The sequence below is a fragment of the Prionailurus viverrinus genome, chromosome B3 (assembly GCF_022837055.1).
Source record: "Prionailurus viverrinus isolate Anna chromosome B3, UM_Priviv_1.0, whole genome shotgun sequence".
Classification (NCBI taxonomy): Eukaryota; Metazoa; Chordata; class Mammalia; order Carnivora; family Felidae; genus Prionailurus; species Prionailurus viverrinus.
In genome coordinates this window covers 43595527-43618138 of record NC_062566.1, presented here as the reverse complement: position 1 = coordinate 43618138, position 22612 = coordinate 43595527, and the positions used below count along the sequence as shown (strand labels likewise).

At 35.0% G+C, this 22612-nt stretch overlaps 1 protein-coding gene across 1 annotated transcript in view; it reads left to right on the top strand.

Moving 5' to 3' along the window:
• TEX9 (testis expressed 9) overlaps positions 1 to 22612 on the top strand; it is a 61843-nt gene that overhangs the window by 7446 nt on the left and 31785 nt on the right. Inside the window, exons 3-9 of the mRNA XM_047864049.1 lie at positions 2351 to 2414; positions 4073 to 4152; positions 9802 to 9847; positions 10620 to 10702; positions 12508 to 12686; positions 15380 to 15462; positions 15882 to 16055. Of these exons, the coding sequence (XP_047720005.1) occupies positions 2351 to 2414; positions 4073 to 4152; positions 9802 to 9847; positions 10620 to 10702; positions 12508 to 12686; positions 15380 to 15462; positions 15882 to 16055 (709 nt within the window). The remainder of the gene's footprint in view (positions 1 to 2350; positions 2415 to 4072; positions 4153 to 9801; positions 9848 to 10619; positions 10703 to 12507; positions 12687 to 15379; positions 15463 to 15881; positions 16056 to 22612) is intronic.

Genomic DNA, 22612 nt, shown 5'->3' with positions numbered 1-22612 from the left:
GTTTTTAAGTGCAATGACTGTGTTTTTGTTAATGTAATTTCTACTTGGTTCTTTCCTAAATTCAGTGTTCTTTTGGTAAAAAAAAAAAAAATTAGCTCTTGCCTAATAGTTTCTATTCCTGCTTTTTGGGGAGTGGGCAAATGAAAAATCCTGATTTAAAATATTTAAAAAAAGGGGCGCCTGGGTGGCACAGTCGGTTAAGCGTCGGACTTCAGCCAGGTCACGATCTCGTGGTCCGTGAGTTCGAGCCCCGCATCGGGCTCTGGGCTGATGGCTCAGAGCCTGGAGCCTGTTTCCGATTCTGTGTCTCCCTCTCTCTCTGCCCCTCCCCCGTTCATGCTCTGTCTCTCTCTGTCCCAAAAATAAAAAAAATTAAAAAAAAAAGTTGAAAAAAAATAAAATATTTAAAAATAGATTTTAGATTTAGATTTTTATTTATAGATTTAGAAAATCTAGTTATTATGGTATAAGTTTTGTCGTGTCTGCCGTTTCTCGGTCTTGGTAACTTCTTTGTGCAGTTTGTTATGTTTGTGAGGTTATTTTTAGCAGGGTTTGCTTTCTGAGAGAGCTCCAGATATTCTACATGAATAAATGTCATTATAGGTTGATTTCACATTTACCTTTCCTAGCTTATCAGAGTTTTCACTGCTTTCGGTGTACCTTTCTACACTAAAATTTGGCACAGTGTCCCCACACCATCTGGGAAAGATGAATTTTCTCTGACCACTGACAAGAGAATCTTTTCCACCCATGACTCCAGTTTCATTTCCATTTGCCTAATGTTATGGGTAGTGTTTTATAGTCTGTGTTTCACAGGTGTAGTCCTTCATGACTCCCACACATGCATCAGTTTTTAGCTGTTAGACTCTTTTGGCTTCTGTTCCTGTTTACTGCTCTCACTTTGAGTTACTGCTTTATTTTTAGTGTCAGGGTATTTTCCTTGCCTGAGTTGGAGTTTAGCAATATTTCCTTCATTACATTTTATCCAACATGTCCATTTGGACATCCATGGTTTGGAGCAGAATAGTGTTCTGAGTCATCCTCAGAAAACTATATTGACCAGAAGCTTCTATTTAAGTTCTCATGATTCTTAAGAAAATGTGAAAAATCAAGTAATGGCATCTTAAATGCAACTTTAAGTCTTTATTAGTTATTTTTCTTTTGATTAACTGATCTTAAGATGTAAAAATATTTCTTACAACATTAGACTGTTTTAGGAAGGCATAAGGAATGTAGTATTGCTTCTCTTCTTCCTTTTTTTTTTTTTTTTTTTACTGGGGGTGGGGATTGTCTGAATCTTGTTTCTTCTGAATCACATATCGAAGAAAAACAAACAATATCATATCTCATTTTAAAAATTGCTCAACATATTCCCTTCGTGTAATTTCACAAGAGACTAGATGGTCTAGAAATGTGACCTGTGAATAAAATTAAAAAGTTACATGCTTTTGAAGATATTTATTATAGTGTTAACCTTTAAAAGTGAAAAAGAATATTTAACAGTAGGAACAGTTTAGTACATTATGTTAAGTGCAACTCATTAGAATTGTGTAGCCATTTTAGGCATGAATTATAAAGATTATGTGGAGATACATATTCCTTCTGTTTTTTGTAGGAAAGCATAGTATGAAATTGTGTGTATAGATGAAAATTAGAAGGGAATATGAAAAATAAAAACAGTTGGATGATGGTGGAAGGATTATGAACACTTTTTTCCTTAAAAAGAGTTTCCTTCAGTGATATTGCCATTCTTGCCATTCTTCCCATCTAAATGGAGCCAAATAGTATTCCTATTCTTGGTTAGATTCCAAGTAGATGTGGTGGGGTGAGGCAGGGATGGGGGTGGAGGAAGGAGTGGCAAGTGGAGGCCAAAACAGTCACCTTTGTTTCTGAAGCTGATACTGAAGTATGTAGCTGAGGTGTGAGCCACATTAGGTCTGCTCACTAAACCCAGAGTTATCTCCCCAGTTGCAGCAACACCCCAGACCAAAGCAGGCCTCTCCCCCACCCTGCCCTATTCCTGTCCCTAGTTGGAGTTGATCTCACGAAGATGGAGAGTGAAACTGAGTTGAACCCATCCAGTTTGTTCTACCCAAATAAATCATTCCACCTGAAGTGAGGGCCAGAGAGAGGCCACGAGTTACTGTATGAATTTCTACCACAAAAGATAAGGAATCATGAGTGGTTGGAGGTAAGAGTTCTAAAGTAATGGTAATTTTAGAATAAAAATGTCATGTGTATATTTTGGCATTTTTTTGATTAGCTAAAGTGTAGTTACTGAAATTTAATTACTTTTATTTTTGTTAGAATTTTGAGTATATCCCAAATAATAATTATTTTCTGCCTTTAGGCGTTTAAATGCAGAATTGGAGGCAAAAACAGCTGATCTGGTTCGACAAGCTGAGGAAGTAATAGTAAGTAAATATGCAATTATTACTGATTTCATGTGAGTGCTAGTTTTTTTTAACTTTTTAAAAGTGCCCAAAACATAAATTTTTAGTTCAATGAATTATCACAGAATGAACATGAATATATGAATAGGTGTATGTATATATATGCAAGTAGATGTTTTTGAAATGCACGCATTTTTGAAAAGCCACTGAAAAAGTGTTTTCTATTTGATGTTCCAGTCATCTAATTAGTAAGAACATTCATACTTAGTAATCTTTCCCACTACTTTAAAATTAGTGTTTGAGAGTAGATGTATATAATTAATTCTGGTAATTCAGTAAGGATAGAAATAACATGGGCTCTGCAAAAAAGTTGAATAAAGGATAACAGTCATCACTGATACTCAGATGGTAATTTGTTTCTTCAATTCTGCAGTTGGATGTGACTCAGATTCTTAGGGCTAGACTGTAGTCAGTTTTATAGTTAGAGAAAATGTAGTGAAGTTTTATCACTAGACAATATAAGCATATTTTGCCCCATTCTGGCTACCAAATTGTTTATTCCTAATGTAAGCAGCTCCGTATGCATCAACATTCCCATTATTTATTCCTTAGAGGAATAAAGTGGCTGCTTTCAAACTTTTTTCAGTTTTTACTCTACTTAATACATCTTCTTTTAAATACTCACCCATCCCCCTTAGGAGGGTAGTGAAGAATAGGGAATAATTTGTTTGAACTGCCTTATACAGTCCTTCATTATTCGTTAGTTTTGAAATAAGAAATATATGTTATATATAATATTATGTATACACACATATATAATATGTATATATATAATGTATAATGTATACACATATATAATATGTAATATAATATATATAATATACATGTACACACATATATACACACATACATACACACACATCACATTCTTTTCAGGTAATGTATTCAGATAACAGTTATAGACTTGCTAGTTTCATTTGTAATTAAATATTTTACTAAAAGTAAATTTTTATATCTTTTAGTTTTTGCCAGTGTCTAAAGACTAGGAAAATAACAAACCATATTATAGGAAAATGAGGGATTTATTGCTCCAAGAATCCTATAATAAGGACTATCTACCTCTACCCTGAAAAAGAGTAAAGTAGAAGCCCAGGAAGGGCTAGGAAAGGGGAGAAGACATTGCTGCCCCACAGAAGCTAATGGATATAACTTTTGCTGCCTTGAATTTTTGTTTACTCACTTTCATGTCTTGATACATCATTACAAAAAACTTAGTACTTTAGTGCTTCACGATCTTCTTAATATTGAAGTCGTGCCTATTTTGAGATAAGTATTTCTACCCATTAAACAGATTTATGTTCTCATTTCCTGTGAGCCTAATTTCCTTTGTATGTTACAAGTTGGAAGACTAATGTAGTGGGGAAACAGGAGTTAGATAAGATCACATAAGGCATTGATACATTTTTCCTTTAAAATTGACTTTCTTAATCCAAAAAGAATGAAAGGTGAAATTACATTGTTCCAAACCTTATATTCATACCATAACATTTCGAATTCTGTGCCTGGATTTCATGGAAACTATGGACAACTCTGAAATGATTAATGATCAGAAAGGCACTTAACCATATCCTGGTTTTGTGATTTTTGTTTATATGACTTACCTTTACTCATTTAACTAGAGAGATCAGCAAGAAGACCAATCGAGGCCTGTTTCAACACAAATTAAATCATATGAAAAGGAAGAGGATTGCAATTTAAAGTAAGTTGAATCTCAAATACCATTTTTTTGATGATGCATTTGGATCTTTTTTTATGTAAGATCTTTTTGCATGTAATTATTGGAAATTCATAATTTGAAGAATAATGTAATGTATAATGTAGTAATATAAAATGGGAGCTTATATCAGCCAGACACAATGTAAACCCTTTACCTACTTTATCTCATTTAATTCTCAGAGTACTATTTTGAAATAAATGTTATTGTCCTCATTTTAAAAATGAGGAAACTAGAACTTAGCAAAGTTCAGGAGCTTGCCCAAGGATATATAGATAATATGTGATTTCACTAAGATGCAAACCACAGTTGGTTAAGATTTCTGAACCTGTTCTTACATCCTATACTTTCTTTTAAAATTGCATATGAAAATTAGGTAAAAATAAATAAATTAGTAAAAATAGAATATATTAGATCTTTTTTCCCTTGAATTTCATGTGGACTTCAGGTATGTTAAAAGAAAAAAATAGGGACCCAAAAAGTATTTAGGAATAAATTTAACAGGAAACATAAAAGATCTATGTGAATAAAACTATAAAATCTTAAAGCTGAGGCAATAATGATCAGCCAACATTCTAAGTTTCTTGCTATGAGCAAAAGTCAGACTATTCTCTTCGAAGCCAACAGATAGGAGTTGGGTTTTGAACCTCAAGCTGAGTCTTTCTATGCCATGATCAGTGAAAATCCAGTTGATGAAATCTCCCAGCCTCGTCTCTGGGTGACCATATGGAACTTATGGTAGAAAAAAGTGTGACTTTAGCTTTGTAGTTAGGTGGTAGCCAGTGAGGAAACTGATCCTGGAAAGATAGAGAAGTTGTATTAAATGTACCAGCAGTGGATTTAGTAAAACTGCCACCTTTGCTAAATGGGAAGGCAGAACAGGTGTCAAATGAACTTGTGCGTTAGGGAGAGAGGTTGGAAAACAGAATATTAGTAGTATGTGCTGTTAGTTACTATTAGCTGTATTATTCTTTGCCCACTGAATGGTCTTGGCACTTTTGTCAAAACTCACCTGACCAGAGACACATGGTTTTATTGGTGGACTCTCAATTCTACCCAATTGATCTATATATCTTTTTTTTTAATTTTTTACTGTTTATTTATTTTTGAGAGAGAGAAAGAGTGTGAGCAGGGGAGGCGCAGAGAGATAAGGAGACAAAGAATCCAAAGCAGGCTCTAGGCTCTGAGCTGTCAGCACAGAGCCTGATGCGAGGCTCCAACTCATGGACCATGAGATAATGACCTGAGCTGAAGTTGGACACTCAACCAACTGAGCCACCCAGGCGTCCCAATCTATATATCTTTTCTTATGCCCTCCCTCACTGTCTTGATGACCCTTGGTTTGTAGAATTAGCTGCTTTTTGACAAGAAAAATTATGATATAGAGAAATTCTTTGAGTAACAAAAGCCTATTAAAGCTCAGCCTTGAAGTAAAAGTCAAACTAAAGATGTGCACTTCATGCTATTGATAAAACTTTACAGTGGATTAAGATTCTTCAGGGCAAGGATCATTTTGAATGGCACCTAGTGAAACTTTCCAATTGGGTAAAATGGCTCAGTGCAAAGATCTAACTAAAGCTGTAGTTTCCCCATAGAAACCTGACAATTTCAAAGTAAGCTGTTTTTAAAGTCAGGAAGGAGAAGGGGAGGAGGGTGAGGTGTTCAGTTTAAAGAAATACAGTCTCGGAGAGAACTGTAGGTGTGGTAATGGCACACAAAACTAACTGGAATCAAATAGGTGTGAAATCCACTAGTTTTTGAGGGACTTTTATTGGCAAAGAAACTTTGAGTGATAGACTAAAACTGTGACTGTTTAAATCTTAAAACAGCTGTGCATCCTCCCATTCTTCTGAGATGAAGAAGCAGGCTGTGAAAGCAGCACAGCCCCAAGAAGGTCTAATGTTTAAACACCTTAGAAGGCTTAGAAACAGAAAAGAAATATGTTATTTAAGCAGTAGTATAGTTGGTTCATACTTGAAATATTGGGATATCATTCATTTACTCAAAAATACTGCGTATGATACAGCAATTCTCCTTTCGCTGGTTACCCAAGAGAAATGAAGACACATGTCCAAACAAAAACCTTTATGCAAATGTTTATAGCACTTTTATTTATAATTGCAAAACTGGAACAACTCAAATATCTATCAAGTAGTAAACAGGTAGGATAAGCAAATTATGTTATATCCATGCAATGGAATACTACTTGGCAGTAACAAGCAATGAACTATTGATGCAGCAGCAACATAGAAGCTAAGTGAAAGAAGCTAAACTAAAATATATGTATGCTGTATGATTCCATTTTTTTAAAGTTTTTATTTAAATTCCAGTTAGTTACCATACAGTGTAATATTAGTTTCAGGTGTACAATATAGTGATTCAACACTGCCATACATCACCCTGTGCTCATCATGACAAGTGCACTGCTTAATCCCCATCACCTATTTCACCCATCCCCCCACCATTCACCTCACCTCTGGTAACCATCAGTTTGTTCTCTGTAGTTAAGAGTCTATTTTCTAGTTTGCCTCTCTCTCTCTTTTTATTCCTTATCCCTATGTTCCTTTATTTGACATTCTGGAAATGGTAAAACTATAGAGACAGAATCTGATTCATGGTTTTATGTTGTGGAGGGGAGATAATTAACTGCAAAGCACAAGGGAACTTTTGGGGGTGATGGAAACATTCTCTGTCTTGGTTGTTATGGTTATATGATCATAAAGTTTGTTAAAATTTATAGAGCTGTATAGCTAAAAAGAGTATATTTTACTGTAAATCAGTAAATCTTTCTGAAAAAAAAATGAAACAATTTTTAATACCATCCATGCCAGGTCTAGCTACTGGTGATACAGTGATAACAGACCAGGTCCTGCTTCCAAGGAGTTAATGCCTGGTGCATTTTAATTTTTTTTAATAAAATTTTTTCCCATAAAAATTTTTTATATCATCATTTGACATACACACGTGAAACAACTTATCCTTATTATATATAACACTTTCTGATACTTTAAGGAAATGATGCTATCAAAATTCCAAAATTGGGATTACAGAGAAGATGAGGCATGGCTTTTATCGAGTAAATGAATAGATTGAAATGATGGTAATGACTGCTAATGCCTAGTTTCTGTTGAAGCAAGTGAGAGACTGATTTCACAAGCCTAAAGATAAATCTGTTGGTTTTCTTTCACAAAATTTTCCTTAAGTGCAAAGTGGTGATGACACCTCTGTTTACCTTGGTCAGGTGACTTTTTAAAAAAATACTACTGTCTGAACAATTGGCTTTTAAACATGCTACTTGACTATTAGTTGGGAATTGCTGAATATGGAAGGTAATTCTGTAGAGAGATAATCCATTTTAGCTTGGAGAATAATACACCTAAATGATTATGGTCAGGCAGTATGCATTATAATAGGTCTTCAACATCCACGGTTACTCTGCCAAACAATACAGTTGGAAAACCAGAATCTAGCTTCTTAACAGTATGGGATACATATCCTTCGGTCAGTTGGAAGCAAGGTTTACCACACAAATCATTTCAGTCATGTTACGTACAAACCTTTCATGGAGAAATGTAATGAAAGTAACTAGAATACTGTATTTTAGTTCATTTTTCACAGAAATACACTAGCAAAGTAATGTCACTCAGCTAAACCTGAGGGAGACAGATAACCGTTAAATGTTTTTTGGCTGATATGTTTGTGTATCTGGGAAGGAACAATGGAAGCTACAGAAAATGTAAGGAAACGGCAAATATTTTTGATATGAAGGCCATGGAAGAGGACAGTTAAAATTTTGTATAAAATTTGGTAACATTTTAATGTCATATGTGAGAATGATTCTTAGTCTGTAATTTTAAGCTGTTTTGAAAGCCTTCTTTTTATTCTTTGCAAAGCTATTTCTGGTTCTTTGAGAGGTTGTATATAATATCTATCTAAGTATATTTTTGTATTTAATATTGAAATAACCTATGTGTAACTAGTTCAGTAGGTGACATCTGATAGAAAGTAATTTTGTTTTTATGTCCTTATTCTGGTAATGAGTTCTCAGGGGGATATGATGGAGTGTTTTGTTTTTAAATATTTTATTTATTTATTTATTTATTTATTTATTTATTTATTTATTTATTTATTTTGGGAGAAAGAGAGTGAGAATGTGAGTGGAGGAAAGGCAGAGAGGGAGGGAGAGAATCCCCATCAGGCTCCACACAGTCAGTGAAGAGCTGCACGCAGAGCTCCATCCCACAAACCATGAGATCATGACCTGAGCCGAAATCAAGAATAGGACACTTCACCAACTGTGACACCCAGTGCCTGTTTTGTTTTTTAATAGCAACAAGATATAGAAATAATAATATATGTAATGGGGATGATCTAGACAATTGATCAGGGGGTAGGCAGAATCTTCCTGTGAAGAGCCAGATAGTAAATATTTTTGTATTTGTCAGCTTTACAGTTTTTGTCACTACTCAACTTAGCTGCTGGTAGTATGAAAACAGCCATAGATAATGTGAAAATGAGTTGATGTGGATGGATTCAGCCCATGGGTCAGAGAGTGCAGACCCCATAAACACTCTTTGTATTAAATAAAAACATATTTTGAAAACTGCGCAGAAAAATGAGTTGTATTTTAGAGGTACAAATTTCTAGTAATAAATTAAGTCAGTCACAGGGATGTAATGTACACCACAGGGAATATAGTCGGCAATATTAAAACAACTTTGTACGGTGACAGATGGCAACTAGACCTATTGTGGAGATCATTTTGTATTGTATAAAAATACTGAATCACTATGATGTACACCTGAAACTAATAGACTATTGTATGTCAATTAAAAAAATGTGAAGTTAAAATGTTTAAAAAATGAATTGTATTTTAGATTCATGCATTTAGCAAATATTTGCTCGGTGACAATTTAAGAACCTATATACCATGTACTACACCATGTACCTGGCATAGAGCAGTGAACAAGCAGACATGATTCCTACCTTCATGGATTTCACAGTGTAATGGGAGAAACAAATACAGACCACGTATTTAAATGCATTAAACAGGGGCGCCTGGGTGGCGCAGTCGGTTAAGCGTCCGACTTCAGCCAGGTCACGATCTCGCGGTCTGTGAGTTCGAGCCCTGCGTCGGGCTCTGGGCTGATGGCTCAGAGCCTGGAGCCTGTTTCCGATTCTGTGTCTCCCTCTCTCTCTGCCCCTCCCCCGTTCATGCTCTGTCTCTCTCTGTCCCCAAAATAAATAAACGTTGAAAAAAAAATAATAAATGCATTAAACAAAGGATAACACTGGGCGGGCTCACACTAAAAAGCCTTGTGGTGAATTATTTTGTAAAATAGATAATCCCTGTGTGTAGCCAATAATCACTCCTTATGATTTTAATTTGTTAAAGTTTGTGCTTCATTTTCCTACAAAAATATTGGTATTACATTATAACTTCTTAAAGGTGAATTATTTAACCAAAGCAATTTTCTTGTGTTAATAAATTAACATGTGCTTAACTAGAATTATAGCAAAGTCTACTTGGTAGTTGTCTATTTTCCCTTTCAGATGTAATTACTGTTGAGTTTTATTATGTCCCAGCTTAGTATCGTCTATTATTAATATATAATGTTTATTTTTGGTCTGTAGAGGTCTGTTGTCTGAAGGGATAGTTCATCTTCATTCAGAAACTAAGGTATGAAATTGAACTTGCTGTAAATGTAATTACGTTGTATAGAATTTAGGTTATTTTTTAGGCTTTTCTTAGAACAAAACAGAGGAGTATGACTCTACAGAAATAGAATATAAGCCTTGATACTCTCTTCTGCCTTCATGATGTGTTACTTATAAAATAAGCTGAATCCTTTTTTGTCTCATAATTTCACTAAACAATTTGGTTATATACTGGAAGAAATTCTGAGTAAAATGAATCTGTAACCTAAGAAGTTTGTTTTCCCTCTGAAGCTGAAATTCACCAGGTATTCGACCCAAAAAAGAAAATTATTTATATACTAAGAAGGTAATTTGAAAGGTTTATTCATTCATTTAAATATTTGCAGTGTATAGATCACAATTACAGGTGCTGGGCTTATTGAGATCTACGGGTTCCCCACCCACAGATATCTAGGCCAAGAAAACAGCGTATGTGAAGGCCTGCCTGGGGAATAATCAGTGAGGAGAACTCAGTTCTGTGAGTCATAACATCCGGTTTAATATTCCACTAGCCAGCTGAATATCCTTGACTTTATGGGACTCATTTTCCTTGTCTTTGAACCTGTTGGTGCTAGTGATATCTAGGTCTTTTCCAGCTAAACAGTTTCTGGGATTCTTTAAAATACAATTCAATAATTCCATGAAAATAGGAGTTCTTCTGTGTAGTAAACTAGCAGTTCTGTGTATTACAAAACTGCTTTCCAGGGCAAATGATTAGAATCTAATTAATCAATAATTTAAATTCTTTGATGTAGCCAAAGACTAAAAATGTTGATGCAGTGAACAAGATTCAAAACAAACTACACTCTACAAATAAAGGAAGGAAAACAAATTCAAGGTATAGTACAGTTTTAAAAGTATTACTTTCTATTTTTTTAGTTTTATGATTCATACTATCATGATTTTAGTTATTAAGCTCTTTCTCTTTGTCCAGATCTTTTTATACCTGGCATTGTATATATCTTATCTACATTCAGTAATTTAAAACATTCTCAACTCAGAAATGTCTTACAGCAGTTAGTAAACATTGTACACAGTTCTTTTAAGCAAAATCGCCACATTTCAAATTTTTAAATGTTATTTTTAGTGAGATATTTTCTTAGAACTGAATCTAGAACATAGGTGTCTTTGCCTAGTTCTCTCAGACTAGTCTACTTTTTCGAACATTTAATAGAACACCATACATTATGTGTGTATTGACATACAGAGTGATTTGGTAGGCTCTAAATAAAACTATAGTATCATTATAATTTACATTCTATTGTTTTTGGTGATAAAGAATTCAAGACTGTTCTTAGTAGTTTAAGCTTGAAAAGGGGACCCAAGAGGCAATCTAGGATAGGAGACCTTCTGGAAAAGGAAGGTCATACCTACAATGGGTTGTACCAACACGCTTCTTATTCACAGTAAATTATTAAGTGTCTATTACTTATCCAAACTGATACTGCATTATAATCCTGGAAAAATCTTTGTTAATGTTGGTGTCTTTTAATAGGCTAAATAACTTTTTTTGTTTTTTGAATAAAAGAAAAAATACAGTGAAGGGATAAGGAAAATAAAATAAATCTAAAATAGATTGATAGGGGAGCCTGGTGGCTCAGTTGGTTGAGGGTCCAAATTGGTTTCGGCTCAGGTCATAATCTCATGGTTCGTAGGATCGAGCCCCACATTGAGCTCTGCACTGATAGCGTGGAGCCTGCTTGGGATTCTCTCTCTCTCTCTCTCTCTCTCTCTCTCTCTCTCTGTCCCTCCCTTTGTCCCTCCCTCTGTCCCTCCCCTGGTTATACTCATGCTCTCTTTCTCTCAAAATACATAAACATTAAAATAAATAAAATTGATAGAAGAAAAGAGAACATATACTGCGTACATCAGTACATACATGCATACATAACTGGTTATCTTATTTTCAGACTTCAAAACTACTTTTTAAGGAAAAGGTTGTTTTTATAAATAGAATTCTGAAGTTTGTGCTTATGTATTAAAAGAAAGTTAGGCTTTAAATTAAGTAAAAAGTTAAAAACAAGGCTTTTGGAATCATAAACTTGATGGGTTAGGCTTGGCCCATTCCTTAATGCCTTTACTAGTGACTTTTATTTCATATTTCCTCTCTTGTTAAGAAAAGCAAATCCAATTTTTGGTTGATTTTGATTCTGGTTAGAATGTGTTTCTTGAGGTGGAAAAAAAAGTTGATTTTGAATGAGCTAATAAATGTTCACTCTAATTCTTAAGAGGTATTATTCTCAGTGTTTGCAGAATTATGGCTAAACGCAATATCACTTTATATAGTTCTTCAGCAGCATATAAGTTAAAATCCACAGTCTGGATCTAACTTGGGAGGCCAAGTTCAGCACTCTTAGTTTTGATGTTTACTTGTTTGGAGGCAATGTGTAGACAAACTGGTTTCATAAGCCTTCTCTAGCTCTGTGGCCGTGTGATTCATAAAGATTGAAAGTCAGCCAAGTCTTTTATAATATAATCCTTGGAAGTATCAATTATAGGTTTCATCATAAATTCAAAATTAATAATTTATTAATTAATAATTTTGATCTTTTTTATTTGGATAAAAGTCATATTTCCTTTGTATGTTGACATTGTATATAATATATAATGAGTATGTATATGTGTGTGTATGTTTATTTATAGTATAAAATTGAAATACTTTGATGTACAGACTGCCAATGATGTTGCCATTCCAGAGGATTTCTCAGACTTTTCTCTTGCTAAAACAATTAGTAAAATTGAAGGGCAACTGGAGGAAGAAGGCTTACCTGATTATATCGATGATGATATTTTTTGTGGTGTTAGTAATGACATTGGAATAGGTAAGTTTTCTTCTGTTTATTTTTATCTGTATATCACAATTAGAAACAGATATTTGGGAAATATTTTTTTGCATTTAAAAAAAGTATTGTGATATCTTGCACTTGTTTCAAAATCATCTAGTGGGACATGATGGTAGGAGGAATGAGTGGAATTATAGATGACATAAAATTGGTTATGAGTCAGTTGAAGATGGATGATAGGAAAGTGGTTTTTCATTGACAGTGTCTTTCTACTTTTATATGTTTGACATTTTCCATTATAAAAAGTAAAAATGAAAAAGACTATATGGTATTGGTTTCATTGACCACTGTTCAACTAAGGTTAAAATGCCCCATAGCTTATCATTAAACATTAAAATACTTTTTAAAACCCAATGTCTTTGTATTTCTTTCATTGATTGTTACCGTATTCTACTTATGACATGTTAAAAGGATAAATGAATCACTCATGTGGCATCAGTTAAAATAATCAAATTAGTTTTCTAATGAATGTGATTTTCTTTCTTATAAACTCATTCTCTGCATATCACTTTGAAAAATAAGTTTAGATACTCGAAAAACATTATCAGTAGTGCCTCTAGAACTGTTGAATTTATGAGGTGCCACCTATGCTATTGTAAACATAAGACAGTTGAGTGTAGATGAAGAGTTAATACTGAACTATAATTGTAAGTTCGGGCGAGCCACTTGGCCTCTCTGTAATTGCAATTCCTTAATTTCAAAATTTAGCAGTTTATATTAGATGGTCATAAGGTTATCTTTAAAATTCTGATTCTGTGAAAACAATAACAATTTATATGTATAATGATTATTGTGCTACATGCTAGTCATTCATAAATGAGCAATTCATTTATGAATTTATCACATTTACTGGCTAGTAAATCTAAGCTTTCTGGGGTACTTGTCAGAAGAGAAGATAAAGGAAGCAGGAAGCTGCCTTTAGGTCTTTATCAGGATGCCTTCAAGGACACACTGGTCACATGTTGGCTGTTTCTCAGTACATAGTCACCCGTGGTCCCATTACAATATTCCCGCTCCCAGATACATAGAACCAATACAACAGACTACCTTAAATTGCCACTTGGTTTTTATTGCTGAATCACCTCTCTGCCACTTTGTCTCCCTGCATTCCCTTTCCAGAGTCTTTGGCCTAGGTGTCTGTCCTTTTGGGGGAGTTTTTCTCTTATTCCAGATATGAATGGGTATCTTACAGGCAAGAGGAAAAGATAAGAAAAGTAATTTAGTAGCACATACTGCTTTCTAAGACTAAAGTCAGAGGGAGATGGGGATGGGAGGTTAATGCTGTGGCCTATGAGAGCACTCAACTCCTTGATGACACCAAGGTTAGTTGGGGAGAGAGAGATGGACAAATTCAGGCTCTCGCATTCTTCCTTCTTTCCCCTTAGAGAACAGCTACTGCAAACTTCACATTTTTAAATTTATCATTTCCCTTCTATCCTGCCCTAACCTGGAGTGACACGAGAGGCTTGAAGGAGAGTTGAGGCTGGAGAGATCTAGGTGGGTTAGAGCCAGTCATCATTAATCATCTCCATGATAACACTGGAAGCATTTAATAGAGCTTTGGGGGCACCTGGGTGGCTCAGTCAAACGTCAGACTCTTCATCTTGGCTCAGGTCATGATCTCACAGTTTGGGAGATCTAGCCTTGCGTCAGGCTCTGTGCTGACAGCACGGAGCCTGCTTGGGATTCTCTCTTTCTCTCTTCCTGTCTCCCTGCACCTCCCCAGCCCACATGTGCACTCTCTCTCTCTCTCTCAAATAAACTTAAAAAAAATAAAATAAAAAGAAGAGCTTTGGAAGGAGTATGCATGAAGAGATTTTGTGCATTTTCTGGGGTATATTCTAATGATTTCTCAGAGACCACTCAGGGTGTTTACTCAACATAAGATCCATGAAGGCAAAGCTTGTTTTATCCCTATTAGGTCTGGAACATTGTAGAGACTTAATGTATATTTTTTCAATGAATGATTGAATGAATTATGGAGTGAGTGCTAATTTCAGTTTTCACTTTATTTACTTGTATACACCTAGAAACATCAAAGATTTACTGCTGATATCATTGAATAAAGAACTTTAGGTAGCAATGAAATACTTTGCAAAGGCAGATCTTAGAGTTTGTGGGAGAAAGCTTCAGCAGTAAGGTATTAGTGTATTTCTTTGCTTCTAAGGCACATAGACTACATTATAACTTCCGTGAAATTGGCATGTGTGTTACAGTCAATGGTATTTTATAATCACAATGGCTGAGACTGAAGTTGAGTTTTGCTCTAGTGGTTTTGTGTTTGTTTCTGCCAAACACCTGGGGATGTTACCAACCTGAAACCACTTTAAATTTTGACTGACGTATTTTGTACCACCTTGGTAAAGACAAATTCAGTTTGCAAGAGTGAATACTGGCTTGTGGTTCAGACTCTAAGGAGAGGTTTTTGGGTTTTTTTCCCCTCTTTACTCAGTTCCACTGTTGAAATGTGAACAGTTCCTTTCTGTTGGGTGGATTTGTTTTTCCTTTACCTTGATAGTATGAGTATTCAGTGTCTTTAGTGTTCTCAAACAGGGGTCTCCTGATAAACTCGCCATCTTGAGCATTCTTTTTCCTCATAAAATGGTCTATCTGCAATTAATGGCATCTTAGATTCAGTGAAGGACAATAAATGTAATCATTTATATCCACAGAAGCACAGAACAGATTTCTAAAGGCCAAACTCCGTGTTATGCAGGAGGAATTGGATAATGTTGTATATGAATGCAATAAGAAGGTATGTTTTTTAAAATAAATGCTCTATATTTAAAGATATGTTAGGAGCAGTTTCATTTTTTTACAATATATGTTTATTGACATATAATTTACAGTTAACTTTTGAATTAAAAATTGTATGTAAATACTGACTTATATTCTATTCTGAGATGTTGAATTTTCACTAAGTGAAAAAATTTTAAATACTTGATAGCAGTTAGAATTTTTTGTATAAGATTTACAAATGGAAGCTATTAAACACAAATGAAACTTCTAACTTCTATTTTTGAAGATGAGAATGGAACACAATTTGTTATTCTCCTTGAAATGGATATAAGTATCTCATTAAAAATCATATGAAACTCCTTTTTGTTTTCTGCTTTATGTTTTGATACCAAATCTTGTGTATTTTTCACATAATCTGTAATTTTATAACTATAGGAAAATGAAATTCAGGATTTAAAGTCTCAAATAAAAAACTTGGAAGAAGATTGTATGAGACAGCAGCGAACAATTAATTTGCAACAGTCTCAAACAGAAAAATATAAAACTCTTTTTGAGGAGCTAAATAAAAAATGTGATGGATTACAGCAACAGCTGTCTTCAGTAGAAAAGGTAATAATTTTGTGATTTTTCCTGCCCTAATGTTAAAAACACTATAAAACATTAAAGTTACATGTTTGTGTAGACATCACTTTTGTTCACTTATTTTGTTAGTGTTTACTAAAAAGTCTTCCACCATATATAGGAGAATATTAATAGATTTATTGAGATAAAATTCACATATAGTACACACCACACTTTAAAATTTTTTTAATTTTTTTTAATGTTTATTTATTTTTGAGAGAGAGACAGAGCACAAGCAGGAGAGGGGGAGAAAGAGAGAGGGAGACACAGATTCCAAAGCAGGCTCCAGGCTCTGAGCTGTCAGCAAGAGTCAATGTGGGGCTTGAACTCACGAGCTGTGAGATCACGGCTTGAGGCGAAGTTGGATGCTTAACAGACTGAGCCACCCAGGCACCCTGAAATCACCCTTTTAAAGTATACAATTTGGGGACTTTTTCTTAAAGTTTACTTATTTTGAGAAAGAGAGAGAAAGGGAGGCATCCAGCATGAGTGGGAGAGGGACAGAGAGAAAGGGGGAGAGAGAGATTCCCAAGCAGGCTCTGCACTGTCAGTGCAGATCCCAATGCAGGGTTCAAACTCATGAACCATGTGATCATGAACCAAGCTGAAATCAAGAGTGAGATGCTTAACTGACTGAGCCACTGGGTGTCCCCAATTTAGTGGCTTTTAATATATTCAGAGTTGTGCAACTATCACCATGATCAATTTTAGAACATTTTAATTCAAATGAACATTTAAATTTAAATACAGGTTAACATGTAGTATATAGTTTAATAATGATTTCAGGAGTAGACCCGAATGATTCATCACTTAACCTATAACACCCAATTCTCATCCCAACAAGTGTCCTCCTTAATGCCCATCACTCATTTAACCCATCCCCCTCCTTCCTCCCCTCCAGTGACCCTCAGTTTGTTCCCTGTATTTCAGAGTCTCTTATGGTTTGTGTCCCTTCTCTGTTTTTATCTTATTTATCCTTCCCTTCCCCTATGTTTGTTTTTTTTTTCTTAAATTACACATATGAGTGAAATCATGATATTTGTCTTTTTGTGACTTATTTTGCTTAGGATAATAAACTAGTTCCTTCCACATTGTTGCAAATAGCAAGATTTTATTCTTTTTGAGCACTGAGTAATATTCCATTGTGTATATATATTTCACATCTTCTTTATCCATTCATCAGTTGATGGACATTTGGGCTCTTTCCATTCTTTGGCTATTGTTGATAGTAGAGCTATAAACATTGGGATGCATGTGCCCCTTCGAAACAGCACACCTGTATCCCTTGGGTAAATACCTAGTAGTGCAGTTGCTGGGTCATAGAGTAGTTGTATTTTTAATTTTTTGAGGAACCTCCATACTGTTTTCCAGAGTGGATGTACCAGTTTGTGTTCCCACCAGCAGTGCAAAAGAGATCCTCTTTCTCCACATCCTTGCCAGCATCTGTTGGTGCCTGTGTTGTTGATGTTAGCCATTCTGACTGGTGTGGGGTGGTGTCTCATTGTGTATTTCCTGATGATGAGTGATGTTTTATTTCCCTGATGATGAGTGATGTTGAGCATCTTTTCATGTGTCTGTTAGTCATCTGAATGTCTTCTTTGGGAAAGTGTCTATTAATGTCTTTTTCCCATTTCTTCACTGGATTATTTGTTTTTTGGGTGTTGAATTTGGTAAGTTCTTTACTGATTTTGGATACTAACCCTTTATCCAATATGTCCTTTGCAAATACCTTCTCCCATTCTGTCGGTTGCCTTTTAGTTTTGCTGATTGTTTCCTTTGCTGGGCAGAAGCTTTTTATCTTCATGAGGTCCCAATAGTTCATTTTTGCTTTTGTTTGCCTTGCCTCCAGAGACATGTCAAGTAAGAAGTTTCTGCAGCCAAGGTCAAAGAGGTTGCTGCCTGCTTTCTCTAGGATTTTGATGGCTTCCTGTCTTACATTTAGGTCTTTCATCCATTTTGAGTTTATTTTTGTTTATGGTGCAAGAAAGTAGTCCAGATGCATTTTTCTGCATGTTGCTGTCCATTTTTCCCAGCATCATTTGCTGAAGAGACTGTCTTTATTCTATTAGATATTCTTCCCTGCTTTGTCAAAGATTAGTTGGCCATATGTTTGTGGGTCCATTTCTGGGTTGTCTATTCTGTTCCATTGATCTGAGTGTTTGTTTTTGTGCAAGTACCATACTCTCTTGATGATTCTGGCCTTTTAATATATCTTGAAGTGTGGGATTGTGATGCCTCCAGCTTTGGTTTTCTTTTTCAGGATTGCTTTGGCTAGTCAGGGTCTTATCTGGTTCCATACAAATTTTAGGATCGTTTGTTCTGGATTTGTGAAGAATGCTGGGATTATTTTGATAGGGATTGCATTGAATATGTAGATTGCTTTGGGTAGTATCAACATTTTAACAATATTCTTCCAATCCATGAGCATGGAATATTTTTCCATTTTTTTTAATGTCTTCTTCAATTTCTTTCATAAGCTTTCTACAGTTTTCAGTGTATAGATTTTTCACATCTTTGGTTAGGTTTATTCCTAGGTATTTTATGGGTTTTGGTGCAATCGTAAATGGGGTCAATTCCTGGATTTCTCTTTCTGTGGCTTCATTATTGGTGTATAGGAATGCAACTGATTTCTGTGCATTGATCTTACATCCTGCGACTTTGCTGAATTCATGGATCAATTCTAGCAGTCTTTTGGTGAAATCTTTTGGGTTTCTGTATAGAGTATCATGTCGTCTGCGAAGAGTGAAAGTTTGACTTCCTCCTTGCCGATTGGGATGCCTTTTATTCCTTTGTGTTTGCTGAGGCGAGGACTTCCCATACTGTGTTGAATAACAGTGGTGAGAGTGGACATTCCTGTTGTGTTCCGGACCTTAGGGGTAAAGCTCTCATTTTTCCGCCATTGGGGATGATATTACCAGTGGGTCTTTCATATATGGCTTTTATGATCTTGAGGTATGATTTTTCTATCCCTATTTTATGATCTTGAAGTATGATCCTTTATCCCTACTTTCTTGAGGGTTTTTATCAAGAAAGGATACTGTATTTTGTGAGATGCTTTCTCTGCATCTATTAAGAGGAGCATGTGGTTCTTGTCCTTTCTTTTATTTGTGTGATATATCACATTGATTATTTAGCAGATATTGAACCAGCCCTGCATCCCAGGTATAAATCCCACTTGGTCATGGTGAATAATTCTTTTAATGTATTGTTGAATCTGGTTGGCTAGATCTTGTTGAGGATTTTGCATCCATGTTCATCAGGGAAATTGGTCTGTAGTTGTCCTTTTTAGTGGGATCTTTGTCTAGTTTTGGAATCAAGGTAATGCTGGCTTCATAGAATGAGTTTTAAAGTTTTCCTTCCATTTCTGTTTTTTGGAACAGCTTCAAAAGAATGGGTGCTAACTTTTCTTCAAATGTTTGGTAGAATTCCCCTGGAAAGCCATCCGGCCCTGGACTCATGTTTTTTGTTTTGTTTTGTTTTGTTTTGTTTTGTTTTTTGAGAGAGATTTTTGATTACTAATTTGATTTCTTTACTGGTTATGGGTCTGTTAAATTTCCTGTTTCTTCCTGTTTCAGTTTTGGTAGTTTATATGTTTCTAGGAATTTGTCCATTTCTTCCAGATTGCTTAATTTATTGGTGTATAATTGCTCATAATACTCTTCTATTGTTTTTATTTCTGCTGTGTTAGTTGTGATTTCTCCTGTTTCATCTTGATTTTGTTTAGTTGGATTCTTTCCTTTTTCTTTTTGATCAAATTGGCTAGGGGTTTATCAACTTTGTTACTTCTTTCAAAGAACCAGCTCCTGGTTTCATTAATCTGTTCTACTACTTTTGTTGGTTTCAGTAGCATTCATCTCTGCTCTAATCTTTATTATTTGCTGTTTTCTGCTGTTTTGGGGTTTTATTTGCTGTTCTTTTTCCAGCTCTTTAAGGTATAAGGTTAGATTGTGTTTCTGAGACCTTTTTTCCTTCTTAAGAAAGGCCTGGATTGCTATGTACTTCCCTCTTATGACCACTTTTACTGCATCCCAGAGGTTTTGGGCTGTGGTATTATCATTTTCATTGGCTTCCATGTACTTGTTAATTTTCTCTTTCACTTCTTGGTTAGCCTATTCATTCTTTAGTAGGATGTTCTTTAGTCTCCAAGTATTATCTTTCCAAGTTTTTTCTTGTGATTGATTTCAAGTTTCATAGCACTGTGGTCTGAAAATATGCATGGTATGATCTCTATCTCTTTGTACATGTGGAGGGCTGATTTGTGTCCCAGTATGTGATCTCTTCTGGCGAATGTTCCATGTGCACTCAAGAAGAATGTGTATTTGCTGCTTTAGGGTGAAATGTTCTGAATATATCTGTTAAGTCCATCTGGTTCAGTGTGTCATTCAAAGCCATTGTTTCCTTGTTGATTTTCTGTTTAGATGATCTGTCCATTGTTGTAAGTGGGGTGTTGAAGTCCCCTGCTAGTATGATAATATTATCAATGAGTTTATGTTTGTGATTAATTGATTTATATATTTGGGTATTTCCACACTTGGAGCATAAATCTTTACTATGTTAGATCTTCTTGGTGGATAAACCCCTTAATTATGATATAATGCCCTTCTTCATTTCTTGTTACAGTCTTTATTTTAAAATCTAGATTGTCTGATATAAGTATGGCTACTAGGGCTTTCTTTTGGTGACCATTAGCTGATAGATGGCTCTCCATCTCCTTACTTTCAATCTGAAGGTGCCTTTAGGTCTAAAATGGGTCTCTTGCCAAAGAGACTTTTAAAAACTGAGAACAAACTGAGGGTTGATGGGGGGTGGGAGGGAAGGGAGGATGGGTGATGGGTTTTGAGGAGGGCACCTTTTGGGATGAGCACTGGGTGTTGTATGGAAACCAATTTGACAATAAATTTCGTATTAAAAAAATAAATAAAAATTAAAAAAATAAAAAAAATAAAATGGGTCTCTTGTAAACAGCATATAGATGGATCTTGTTTCCTTATCCGTTCTGTTACCCTATGTCTTTTGATTGGAGTGTTTAGCCCTTTATATTTAGAGTGAGTACTGAAAGATACTAATTTATTGTCATTATGTTGCCTGTACAGTTGGTGTTCCTGGTGGTGTCCTTTCTAGTCTTTTTTGCTTTGGGTCTTTTTTCCCCCATCTTTTCTCCCCTCAGAGAGTCCCTCTTAAATTTTCTTTCAGGGCTGGTTTAATGGTCATGAATTGCTTTAATGTTTGTTTGGGTAACTTTTTTTCTCTCCTTCTATTTTGAATGACAGACTTGCTGGATAAAGAATTCTTGGCTGCATATTTTTCTGATTCAGCACATTGAATATATCCTGCCACTCCTTTCTGGCCTGCCAAGTTTCTGTGAATTGGTCTGCTGTGAACCTGATCTGTCTTCCCTTGTAGGTTAAGGACTTTTTTCCATTGCTGCTTTCATGATTCTTTCCTTGTCTGAGTATTTTGTGAATTTGACTATGATATGTCTTGTCAATGGTTGGTTTTTGTTGAATCTAATGAGAGTTCTCTGTGTCCTGGATTTTAATGTCTGTGTCTTTCCCCAGGTTAGGAAAGTTTTCCTCTATGATTTGCTCACATAAAATTTCTACCCCTTTTTCTCTCTCTTCATCTTCTGGAGCTCCTATGATTCAAATGTTATTCCTTTTTAATGAGTCCCTGAGTTCTCTAATTCTTATATTGTGCTCTTTTGCCTTAGTTTCCCTCTTTTTTCCTGCTTCATTATTCTCCATAAGTGTGTCCTCTGTATCGTTGATATACTGCTCTGCTTCATCCATCCTTGCCACTGGGGCATCCATGTAAGAGTGCATCTAAGTTACAACATTTTTAATGTCATCCTGACTAGATTTTACTTTTTTTTTTTTATCTCTGCAGAAAGGGATTCTATGCTTTTTTAAACCCCAGGTAGTATTCTTATTATTGTGATTCTGAATTCTAGTTCATACATCTTACTTTTATTAAGTCCCTGGCTGTCATTTCGTCCTGTTTTCTTTTGGGGTGAATCCTTCGTTTTGTCATTTTGCAGGAAGAAAAAGAATTAATACAATAAAATAAATAAATAAATAAATAAATAAATAAATAAATAAATAAATAATAAATGCAACACAGAAAAAAACAATGGATGCTAGATTCTAGATGTGTTTTGGTCTGGTTGTTGAAAGAGGTTTGATAGAGTAGAGAAAAAAGGGAAAGAAAAAAAAAACGTTTGAAAATTTTAAAAGATGAATACACTAAAATAGAATAAATTGAAATGGTGAGAGTAAAATAGAACTAAAAAATTTACCAAAAAGTAAAAAATATAGTAGAAAAATTAAAAATCTTCTTTATAAAAATAATTGTTTTCTCTTCCTATATTAAAGAATAAAAGGAAAAAAATTGATAGATGGACCAGTGAACAGAATGAAATACGATTAAAGTTATATCCAGTTTACCCTAGAAGTCCAACTATGAAGCACTTTATAGTCTGTGAACTAGGCAGGCAGAGAGACTTGTGGTCCTCTAGAGAACGGTTGGCCCAGTTGGACAGGGCTTGG